The sequence below is a fragment of the Rattus norvegicus genome, chromosome 5 (genome assembly GCF_036323735.1).
Source record: "Rattus norvegicus strain BN/NHsdMcwi chromosome 5, GRCr8, whole genome shotgun sequence".
NCBI classification, from domain to species: Eukaryota; Metazoa; Chordata; class Mammalia; order Rodentia; family Muridae; genus Rattus; species Rattus norvegicus.
The window spans coordinates 20086008-20098255 of NC_086023.1; the positions used below are offsets into that span (position 1 = coordinate 20086008).

At 40.3% G+C, this 12248-nt stretch overlaps 1 protein-coding gene across 8 annotated transcripts in view; it reads left to right on the forward strand.

The window, feature by feature from the left end:
* Rp1 (RP1, axonemal microtubule associated) overlaps positions 1-12248 on the forward strand; it is a 462084-nt gene that overhangs the window by 167280 nt on the left and 282556 nt on the right. For all 8 annotated transcript variants that reach the window (XM_063288395.1, XM_063288397.1, XM_039110769.2 and 5 more), the window contains one exon: positions 2339-2551. In XM_063288395.1, the coding sequence (XP_063144465.1) occupies positions 2339-2551 (213 nt within the window). The remainder of the gene's footprint in view (positions 1-2338; positions 2552-12248) is intronic.

Consider the following 12248-nt stretch of genomic DNA (forward strand, 5'->3'; position numbering starts at 1 on the left):
TTGAGAGATATTAAGGAATAGTGATTATTGCTTCCCGTTATATTCATATTTGGATGTGAGGTTATGTTTCTGTGCTTTCATTCTCTTTGTTTTGTTGCCAAGACGATTAGTTTCTTGCTTCTTCTAGGGTATAGCTTGCCTCCTTATGTTGGGCTTTACCATTTATTATCCTTTGTAGTGCTGGATTTGTAGAAAGATATTGTGTAAATTTGGTTTTGTCATGGAATATCTTGGTTTCTCCATCTATGTTAATTGAGAGTTTTGCAGGATACAGTAACCTGGGCTGGCATTTGTGTTCTCTTAGGGTCTGTATGACATCAGTCCAGGATCTTCTGGCTTTCATAGTCTCTGGTGGAAAGTCTGGTGTAATTCTGATAGGTCTGCCTTTATATGTTACTTGACCTTTTTCCCTTACTGCTTTTAATATTCTTTCTTTATTTTGTGCGTTTGGTGTTTTGACAATTATGTGACGGGAGGTTGTTTCTTTTCTGGTCCAATCTATTTGGAGTTCTGTAGGCTTCTTGTATGCCTATGGGTATCTCTTTTTTTAGGTTAGGGAAGGTTTCTTCTATGATTTTGTTGAAGATATTTACTGGTCCTTTGAGCTGGGAGTCTTCACTCTCTTCTATACCTTTTATCCTTAGGTTTGATCTTCTCATTGAGTCCTGGATTTCCTGTATGTTTTGGACCAGTAGCTTTTTCTGCTTTACATTATCTTTGACAGTTGAGTCAATGATTTCTATGGAATCTTCTGCTCCTGAGATTCTCTCTTCCATCTCTTGTATTCTGTTGGTGAAGCTTGTATCTACAGCTCCTTGTCTCTTCTTTTGGTTTTCTATATCCAGGGTTGTTTCCATGTGTTCTTTCTTGATTGCTTCTATTTCCATTTTTAATTCCTTCAACTGTTTGATTGTGTTTTCCTGGAATTCTTTCAGGGATTTTTGTGTCTCCTCTCTATGGGCTTCTACTTGTTTATTTATGTTTTCCTGGAATTCTTTCAGCGATTTTTGCGATTCCTTTCTGCAGGCTTCTACTTATTTATTAATGTTTTCCTGTGTTTCTCTAAGGGAGTTCTTCACGTCTTTCTTGAAGTCCTCCAGCATCATGATCAAATAAGATTTTGAAACTAGATCTTGCTTTTCTGGTGTGTTTAGATATTCCATATTTGTTTTGGTGGGAGAATTGGGCTCCGATGATGCCATGTAGTCTTGGTTTCTGTTGCTTGGGTTCCTGCGCTTGCCTCTCGCCATCAGATTATCTCTAGTGTTACTTTGTTCTGCTATTTCTGACAGTGGCTAGACTGTCCTATAAGCCTGTGTGTCAGGAGTGCTGTAGACCTGTTTTCCTCTCTTTCAGTCAGTTATGGGGACAGAGTGTTCTGCTTTCGGGCGTGTAGTTTTTCCTCTCTACAGGTCTTCACCTGTTCCTGTGGGCCTGTGTCTTGAGTTCACCAGGCAGGTCACTTGCAGCAGAAAATTTGGTCTTACCTGTGGTCCTGAGGCTCAAGTTCGCTCATGGGGTGCTGCCCTCGGGCTCTCTGTGGTGGCAGCAACCAGGAAGATTTGTGCCACCCCTTCCGGGAGCTTCAGTGCACCAGGGTTCCAGATGGCCTTTGGTGTTTTCCTCTGGCGTCCGAGATGTATGTGCAGAGAGATGTCTCTTCTGGTTTCCCAGGCTTGTCTGCCTCTCTGAAGGTTTAGCTCTCCCTCCCACGGGATTTGGTTGCAGAGAACTGTTTATCCGGTCTGTTTCCTTCAGGTTCAGGCGGTGTCTCAGGCAGGGGTCCTGTCACTCCTGGGCCCTCCCCCACGGGAGCCCAGAGGCCTTATACAGTTTCCTCTTGGGCCAGGGATGTGGGCAGGGGTGGGCAGTGTTGGTGGTCTCTTCCGCTCTGCAGCCTCAGGAGTGCCCACCTGACCAGGCGGTGAGGTCTCTCTCTCTCACGGGGTCTGGGCTTTCATGATTTCTTATGTCCATCCATTTAACTAATATCCACACAATGCTTCCTGTAATTCAGGTAACCAGTATGCATTTTTTACATTTTGTTTTATATGAATATGAAAATGATTTGCTTACAGTATTAAATTTTCATAAGAAAATTGTTTGGGTTTATATCTTACTTTTCAAAGTGTCCATAGCATCTGTCTATAGCATCTTGATAACTAATTGATATCCACCTACAAGTTCTGATTTGCGATTGCTGCAGTTATGCTCTTTCTTTCTTTTGTTTATTTCCAGTCTCTAGTAAGATCCTGGTCACTGCACCCTCCCCAGAGCCATCTCCTCCTAGCAGGATGAAAGCCCTGTATTTACTGCTTTTCTGTTTCTTTCTCCAAAGGGTGTATTCCTCAACAGTGCTGTGGTTATACTCGCTACAAGCTTGTGTCAGGCCCTATGTCTACAGCCCAATGGGACCTGCACCGGAGCAGGGAGCCAGTCAGAACAATCCTACTGGAGAGTGCACAGAATCAGGTCTGGGATCTGCATGTTTGAAAGTGTGAAAACTGCTCAGATGTATCTGAGGATTAAGGATGGGTGCTGTAATGGAATGGTAAGCATCTCTCTTATTCCTCTCAGGAAAGGTTTAGGGTGTTTCTTTGTTGTAGCTACCAGGACAGATCTCTCCGAGTGCACTGATTTTAAGTTTTACTTACACATACTTTGGAAATTGCATACGATGTGTGGCATGCTCCTCTTTTCTGGTGTTTCAGTCTGTGGGGAGGGTAGCTGTGAGCCTGGTGTGCCTTAGACAAAGACTCAGCTCACAGTGACTTTGAAATACTGTGTACATCCAAAGCACGGGAATTCATTTGAGTTCAAGCAGATCATGAGGCCAAAGACCCTGGATGGAAGGTGGGGTCCCCATTTCTTCCTACCTTACCTATACCTTCCCTCTATTCCACTTTCTTATCCTTCCCATTCAAGCTAAGTTTGAGCTCACACCCCTGTCTTCTTGCCTCAGTTTCCTGAGTGAGAGGCTTTCAGGCATGTTCAGTCATCGCACCTGGATGAACGCCTACCTTTCTAATGAGTTTCCTGATCTGCAATCCTACTCCACAAACCCAGCTTCTCAAAGGTCCCAGCCCATTGTTCCTTACTCTTCTTAGTGCCTGGATCCTCACCACTGGAAAACTTACACAGTGTCAGCAAGTAATTTTAAATTCTAAGTGATGTCAGGCTTTAGCAACCTTGAGCCTTAGGAAAAGCTATTGAAGGGAATATAAATGAATAATTTTCCTTGGGTGAGGGGCATATGCAATTCTTCTTTTTTAAATTACATATAGCCATGGCTAGCCTGGAACTTGCTACATACATCAGGCTAGTCTCAAATGTAAGAAAATCTAGATGTTTCTGCTTCTAAAGTGCTGGAATTAATGGCATATGCACTGCTCCTAGCAAAAGATTAATTTTCCTATTAATGCTCTCCCCATCTATTTTTAATTGAAACAGCTTACTTGAAACAAATAACATGATTACAGAATGAATCTCTCCTATCTATCTATCTATCTATCTATCTATCTATCTATCTATCTATACCTTATCAACATATATGATTTATTAGGATGGCTTACAGGCTGTGGTCCAGCTAATCCAACAATTGTTGGTTATGAATGGAAAGTCCAAGAATCCAGGAGCTCTTCAGTGCTTAAGGCTGGATGTCTTGCCTGGTTTTCAGAATAAACTGGAATCTTCAAGAAGTAGGCTCTAATGCCAGTGAATGAATGGACTTGCTAGCAAGATGAGAACAAGCAGGCAAAGAGCAAAAGGTTTCTTCTTCCATATTCTTATATAGGCTTCCAGGTGAAGGCATGGTCCAGATTAGAAGGGGCTTTCTCAGTTCAAAAGATCAGGATTAATAGTGTATCTTCCTACCTCTAAGACTAGAAGTAGATCTTCCCAGTTCAAATGAAGCAAAAAACGTCCCCTCATAGGTGTGCTCTGCATCTGGGGGTTTTAAATTGATTCCAGATATTGTTGAGTTAATAACCATGAAGAACCATCAATTGAGAAGTTCTTCTTCCTTCTTCCAAGTCTGGCACTTGGTTAAATGGGGGACTATATGTGAGCTTATGCAGATAGTCATAAAAAGAGACTAAGAACTTCCCTGGTCCTCCAGGTTTTTTTTCTTAGTTACACACAGGAGTGTATATATCTAATACTAGCAATTCAAAAAGGTTTTGCACAAATTCACATTTAATTGACATTCTTGATCATAACAAAATCACTTGTGCTATCATTTCACAGATATTGCTAAGTTAAAGAGATGAAGTATCTTGCTCATGATCTTTCGAGAGATATAGGCTAATTGGAGTAAAATAGGTAATAGTACAATGAAGACATGGACTATTTATGTATGATGTCATCAAATGCTCATGCATTCTGTAGGAGGAGTGTCCGGGAATTGGTTGCTTTTCCTATTGTTAATATGCACAAGCTGTGCCAACCTTGAAGCAACATGTGCTGTGGTGTGAATGTTGGAAATTGCCAGGAAGAGTTACTGGGATGCAAATAAGTATGGCTCCATTGTAGGGATTGGTCAACTTTGGCAATTTGTATCTACTCTGGATGGCAAATTCAGGGACATGAACAGTGATCAATGATCATTCATTTTGTATTTACTGCCTCATACTCATTTTAGAGTCTGTATTAGATTTTCCAGCAACCACAGAATACATAGCTGTGAGGGGAACTCATTGTACTTAGATTGAATAACTCCTCATTATTTTATTTGAGATGGAGAACCAGGAGAATTGGTAGCTGTACAGGTCAAGAAAATGGAAGCTTCAGAATGAGAGAGAAGCCCGTGATGCAGCCCCAGTTTCAGTTCAGAGGCTGATCCCTTGGAGAAACTGGTTGTGTCCATCAATATGAAAGGGTGTGAAACTGGCTTTTAATATTCATTGGTTCCAGGAGCACAAATATGCACACTGACTGAGTGAGAGCTATCTCTTTTCATAATTGTATGTCTGTCTGGGCCCTGACTATAGGATGGTTCTGTCCATGTTTATGAAGATCTTCTCCACTTGTACATCACCCTTCTCTGAAAACTCTCCCTGTCACACTCATAAGTGTAATTGCTTAATCCAGCCAATGGTTACACATGGTATTCTTTTTGGGATTTTGATTTCTACCCTCTTTGGTCTCAGCACCCCTTCTCTGTATCTACCATTTAATAGTTCAGTGAGCTGGCGATCTTGTCTCTATGTGAATATGTTTTCTACAAATTTATAGTATAATCTTCCTCTCTTACACTAAACATTCCCCATCACCATATTTTCCTGCTTATCTTCTTTCTTTTGCTTACTAAATTTTGTGCTATAGCTGTATCAGCTTTGTTTCACTAGGGTAGAACAATAAAACTTTATTGGATCTTGGTGACGTAGTGCATATTGTAATCTCAGCCTTTAGCATCATCTCAAACTGGATTCCAGCTGAAGATACACACACACACACACACACACACACACACACACACATATTCATACAACAGAATTTCAACCTAAATATTCTTTTATAAACTTATTTCATACTTTAAAAGCATCAGGGGCTTCTGTATAGTTTTCTTTTGGACAAAGAATTCAAGTGAAAATCTGAATGAAATATATAGTAATAAAGGTAAAGTCACGCACTTGAGGTAGCTACTCGGAATTTGATATGTTGATGATTGGGGAAAAAAAAAGAATACAGGTTGTGAGGCAGAGATTCACCAGGCCTTTTGAAGATTGGTATGCCAAATATTGATTTTACATGTTGCTTCTTATAGATTAAGTCATTACACTAAAAACTGCCAAAGTAACAGGTTTGTGAAGCAGGAGCTGAGCAGAAAAGAGGCCAGCAAGGAGAACTGTGTAAAAGGGCAAACCAGAAATAGTAGGTCCACAGAGGTTCAGGTGTTATTACAGTGCTGTATTTAGTATAGGTTCAGTGTGCTAAAGTTCCTAAAATGCAGCTCGTGGAAACACGAGTGAGACATGTTGGGGTAAGGTGGAGGCAAGGCATTGGCTGTGAGTGACCATTTTAATGTTTTTGTTGCTGGAATAAAGCTCCTGTTCCCTTGGCTGGGTCATGGGCTATGACTTCCAAGCCACAGCATCTGGGTGACATAAATGACTCATCCACTGTATAGCCACCCATCGTGAAGCATGGAAGGATTCATTGTTGAATTCATGAGGGTATAGCAGTTCAACATGGACCCCAAATTGTATAAGCTGATCCTTGATGATTGGAGAGGAAATCTTGTTCTTGTGTGTATTTTATAAACATGTGAATATTTGTGGCTTAAGATGAGTTTTAGAGGGGCCACTTTAGCTGCAGGAGCTGTGGGGTCCAGACTGCACCAGAATCTAAAGGAACCTGGTCAAATAGCTCCCTGCACCCAAATCCCGTGGGAGGGAGAGCTAGACCTTCAGAGGAGCAGACATGCCTGGGAAGCCAGAGGAGACTACTCTTTGCCCACATTTATGACTCTAGAGGAAAACACCTAGTGCCATCTGGGACCCCTGTGCACAGGGACCTGAAAGAAGGTAGGGCGGGCCCTTCTGGTTGCTGCCATCAGGGAGAACTGAAACCAAGACCTGAGGAGTGATTTCAGGCCTGAGAACAGAGGTAAGACCAACTTTTCTGCTTCAAGTGAGTTGTCTGGTGGACTCAGGACACAGGCCCACAAGAACAGCTGAAGACCAGTAGGCAGGAACGACTACACGCTTGAAAGCAGAACACTCTGTTCACATAACTGGCTGAAAGAAAACAGGAAAACAGGTCTACAACATTCCTGACACACAGGCCTATAAGACAGTCTAGCCACTGTCAGAAATAGCAGAACAAGGTAACAGCAGAGACACCCTGATGGCAAGACGCAAGCACAGGAACCCAAGCAACAGAAACCCAGACTACATGGCATTATCAGAGCCCAATTCTCCCACCAAAGCAAACACTGAATATCCAAACACAACAGAAAAGCAAGATCTAGATTTAAAATCACATTTGATCATGATGCTGGAGGACTTCAAGAAAGACATAAAGAACTCCCTTAGAGAAAGACAGGAAAACACAAATATACAAATAGAAGCCTATAGAGAAGAAACACAAAAATAACTGAAAGAATTACAGGAAAGCACAATCAAACAGGTGAAGGTATTAAAAATGGAAATAGAAGCAATAAAGCACAAAGGGAGACAACCCTGGATTTAGAAAACCAAAGGAAGAGACAAGGAGTCACAGATACAAGCATCACAAACAGAACACAAGAGATAGAAGAGAGAATCTCAGGAGCAGAAGATTCCATAGAAATCATCGACACAACTGTCAAAGAAAATGGAAAACGGAAAAAGCTACTGACCCAAAACATACAGGAAATCCAGGACGAAATGAGAAGATCAAACCTAAGGATAATAGGTATAGAAGAGAGTGAAGACTCCCAACTTAAAGGGCCAGTAAATATCTTCAACAAAATCATAGAAGAAAACTTCCCTAACCTAAAGGAAGAGATGCCCATAAACATACAAGAAGCCTACAGAACTCCAAATAGATTGGACCAGAAAAGAAACTCCTCCCATCACATAATAGTCAAAACAGCAAATGCACAAAACAAAGAAAAAATATTACAAGCAGTAAGGGAAAAAGGTCAAGTAACATAAAAAGGCAGACCTATCAGAATTACACCAGACTTCTCACCGAAGACTATGAAAGCCAGAAGATCCTGGACAGATGTCATACAGACCCTAAGAGAACACAAATACCAGCTCAGGTTACTATATGCAGCAAAACTCTCAATTAACATAGATGGAGAAACCAAGATATTCCATGACAAAACCAAATTTACACAATATCTTTCTACAAATCCAGCACTACAAAGGATAATAAATGGTAAAGCCCAACACAAGGAGGCAAGCTACACCCTAGAAAAAGCAAGAAATTAATCATTTTGCAACAAAACAAAGAGAAGAAAAGCACACAAACATAATCTCACATCCAAATATGAATATAACAGGAAGCAACAACCACTATTCCTTAATATCTCCCAACATCAATGGACTCAATTCCCCAATAAAAAGACACAGATTGACAAACTGGAAATGCAATGAGGACCTAGCATTTTGCTGCCTACAAGAACCACACCTCAGACACAAAGACAGACACTACCTCAGAGTAAAAGGCTGGAAAACAACTTTCCAAGAAAATTGTCTGAAGAAGCAAGCTGGAGTAGCCCTTCTAATATCGAATAAAATTGATTTTCAACCAAAAGTCATCAGAAAAGATAAGGCAGGACACTTCATATTCATCAAAGGAAAAATCCACCAAGATGAACTCTCAATCCTAAATATCTATGCTCCACATAAAAGGACACCTACATACATAAAAGAAACCTTACTAAAGCTCAAAGCACACAATGCACCCCATAAAATAATAGTAGGAGATTTCAACACCCCACTCTCATCAATGGACAGATCATGGATACAGAAATTAAACAGAGACATAGACAGACTAAGAGAAGTCATGAGCCAAATGGACTTAACAGATATTTATAGAACATTCTATCCTAAAGCAAAAGGATATACCTTCTTCTCAGCTCCTCATGGTACTTTCTCCAAAATTGACCATATAATTGGTCATAAAACAGGCCTCAACAGATACAGAAAGATAGAAATAATCCCATGCGTCCTATCAGACCACCATGGGCTAAAGCTGGTCTTCAATAACAATAAAGGAAGCATGCCCACAAACACATGGAAGTTGAACAATACGCTATTCAACGATAACCTGGTCAAGGAAGAAATAAAGAAAGAAATTAAAGACTTCTTAGAATTTAATGAAAATGAAGGTATAACATACCCAAACTTATGGGACACAATGAAAGCTGTGCTAAGAGGAAAACTCATAGCTCTGAGTGCCTGCAGAAAGAAACAGGAGAGAACATATATCAGCAGCTTGACAGCACACCTAAAAGCTCTAGAACAAAAAGAAGCAAATACACCCAGGAGGAGTAGAAGGCAGGAAATAATCAAACTCAGAGCAGAAATCAACCAAGTAGAAACAAAGAGGACTATACAAAGAATCAACAGAACCAAAAGCTGGTTTTTTGAGAAAACCAAGAGGATAGATAAACCCTTAGCCAGACTAACCAGAGGAAACGGACTGTGTCCAAATTAACAAAATGAAAAATGAAAAGGGAGACATAACAACAGAATCAGAGGAAATTCAAAAAATCTTCGGATCCTACTACAAAAGCCTATATTCAACAAAACTTGAAAATCTGGAGGAAATGGGCAATTTCCTAGACAGATACCAGGTAATGAAGTTAAATTAGGAACAGATAAACCATTTAAACAACCCCATAATTCCTAAAGAAATAGAAGCAGTCATTAAAGGTCTCCCAACCAAAAAGAGCCCAGGTCCAGATGGGTTCAGTGCAGAATTCTATCAGACCTTCACAGAAGACCTCATACCAAGACTTTCAGAACTATTCCAGAAAATTGAAACAGACAGAGCACTACCAAATCCCTTCTACAAAGCCACAATTGCTCTTATACCTAAATCACACACAGACCCAATAAAGAAGGAGAACTTCAGACCAATATCCCTTATGAATATCCATGCAAAAATACTCAATAAAATTTTTGCAAACCAAATCCAAGAGCATATCAAAACAATCATCCATCATGATCAATAGGCTTCATCTCAGGTATGCAGGAATATTTTAATATGCAGAAAACCATAAGTATAATCCACTATATAAACAAACTGAAAGGTAAGAACCACATGATCATTTCATTAGATGCTGAGAAAGCATTTGACAAAATTCAACACCCCTTCATGATAAAAGTCCTGGAAAGAACAGGAATTCAAGGCCCATACCTAAACATAATAAAAGTCATATAGAGCAAACCAGTAGCTAACATTAAACTAAATGGAGAGAAACTTGAAGCAATCCCACTAAAATCAGGGACTAGACAAGGCTACCCACTCTCCCTACTTATTCAATATAGTTCTTGAAGTTCTAGCCAGAGCAATCAGACAACAAAAGGAGATCAAAGGATACAGATTGGAAAGGAAGAAGTCAAAATATTACTATTTGCAGATGATTTGATACTATGTTCAAGTGATCCCAAAAGTTCCACCAGAGAATTTCTAAACCTGGTAAACACCTTCAGCAATGTGGCTGGGTATAAAATTAACTCAAAGAAATCAGTAGCCTTCCTCTACACAAAAGAGAAACAAACTGAGAAAGAAATTAGGGAAACGACACCCTTCATAATAGTCCAAATAATATAAAATACCTCAGTGTGACTTTAACCAAGCAAGTAAAAGATTTGTACAATAAGAACTTCAAGACACTGAAGAAAGAAATTGAAGAAGACCTCAGAAGATGGAAAGATCTCCCATGCTCATGGATTGGCAGGATTAATATAGTAAAAATGGCCATTTTACCAAAAGCGATCTACAGATTCAATGCAATCCCCATTGAAATTCCAATCCAATTCTTCATAGAGGTAGACAGAACAATTTGCAAATTCATCTGGAATAACAAAAAACCCAGGATAGCTAAAACTATCCTCCACAATAAAAGGACTTCAGGGGGAATCACTATCCCTGAACTCAAGCAGTATTACAGAGCAATAGTGACAAAAACTGTATGGTAGTGGTACAGAGACAGACAGATAGACCAATGGAATAGAATTGAAGACCCAGAAATGAACCCACACACCTATGGGCACTTGATTTTTGACAAAGGAGCCAAAACCATCCAATGGAAAAAAGATAGCATTTTCAGCAAATGGTTCTGGTTCAACTGGAGGTCAACATGTAGAAGAATGCAGATCGATCCATGCTTATCACCCTGTACAAAGCTTAAGTCCAAGTGGATCAAGGACATCCACATCAAACCAGATACACTCAAACTAATAGATGAAAAAGTGGGGAAGAATCTCGAACATATGGGCACTGGAGAAAAGTTTCTGAACAAAACACCAATGGCTTATGCGCTAAGATCAAGAATCAACAAATGGGAGCTCATAAAACTACAAAGCTTCTGTAAGGCAAAGGACACTGTTGTTAGGACCAAACAGCAACCAACAGATTGATTGGGAAAAGATCTTTACCAATCCTACAACTGATAGAGGCCTTATATCCAAAATATACAAAGAATTCACAAAGTTGGACTGCAGGGAGACAAATAACCCTGTTAACAAATGGGGTTCACAGCTAAACAAAGAATTCACAGCTGAGGAATGCCGAATGGCTGAGAAGCACCTAAAGAAATGTTCAGCATCTTTAGCCATAAGGAAAATGTAAATCAAGACAACCCTGAGATTCCACTTCACACCAGAGTGCCTAAGATCAAAAACTCAGGTGACAGCATATGCTGGCGAGGATGTAGATAAAGAGGAACACTCCTTCATTGTTGGTGGGATTGCAAACTGGTACAACCATTCTGGAAATCAGTCTGGAGGTTCCTAAGAAAGTTGGACATTGCACTACCTGAGGACCCAGCTATACCTCTCTTGGGCATTTACCCAAAAGATGCTGCAGCAAATAACAAAGACAAATGCTCCACTATGTTCATAGCAGCCTTATTTATAATAGCCAGAAGCTGGAAAGAACCCAGATGCCCTTCAACAGAGGAATGGATACAGAGAATGTGGTACATCTACACAATGGAATACTACTCAGCTATCAAAAGCAATGACTTTATGAAATTCATATGCAAACACACATTGTATGCATTCATTGATGAGTGGATATTATCCCAAATGCTCGAATTATCCTAGATGCACAGAACACATGAAACTCAAGAAGGATGACCAAAATGCAGATGTTTCACTCCTTTTTTAAAAGGGGAATAAGAATAGCCTTGGGAGGGAACAGGGAGGCAAAGTTTAGAAAAGAGGCACAAGGAACACCCATTCAGAGCCTGCCCCACATTGTGGCCATACATATACAGCCACCAAACTAGATAAGATGGATGAAGGAAAGAAGTGCAGGCTGACAGGAACCGGATGTAGATCTCTCCTGAGAGACACAGCCAGAATATGGCAAATCCATAGGCTAATGCCAGCATCAAACCACTGAACTGAGAACGGGACCCCCGTTGAAGGAATCACGGAAAGGACTGAAAGAACTTGAAGGGGCTTGAGACCCCCATATGAACAACAATGCCAACCAACCAGAGCTTCCATGGACTAAGCCACTACCTAAAGACTATATACATGGATTGACTCTGGGTTCCAACTGCATAGGTAGCAATGAAT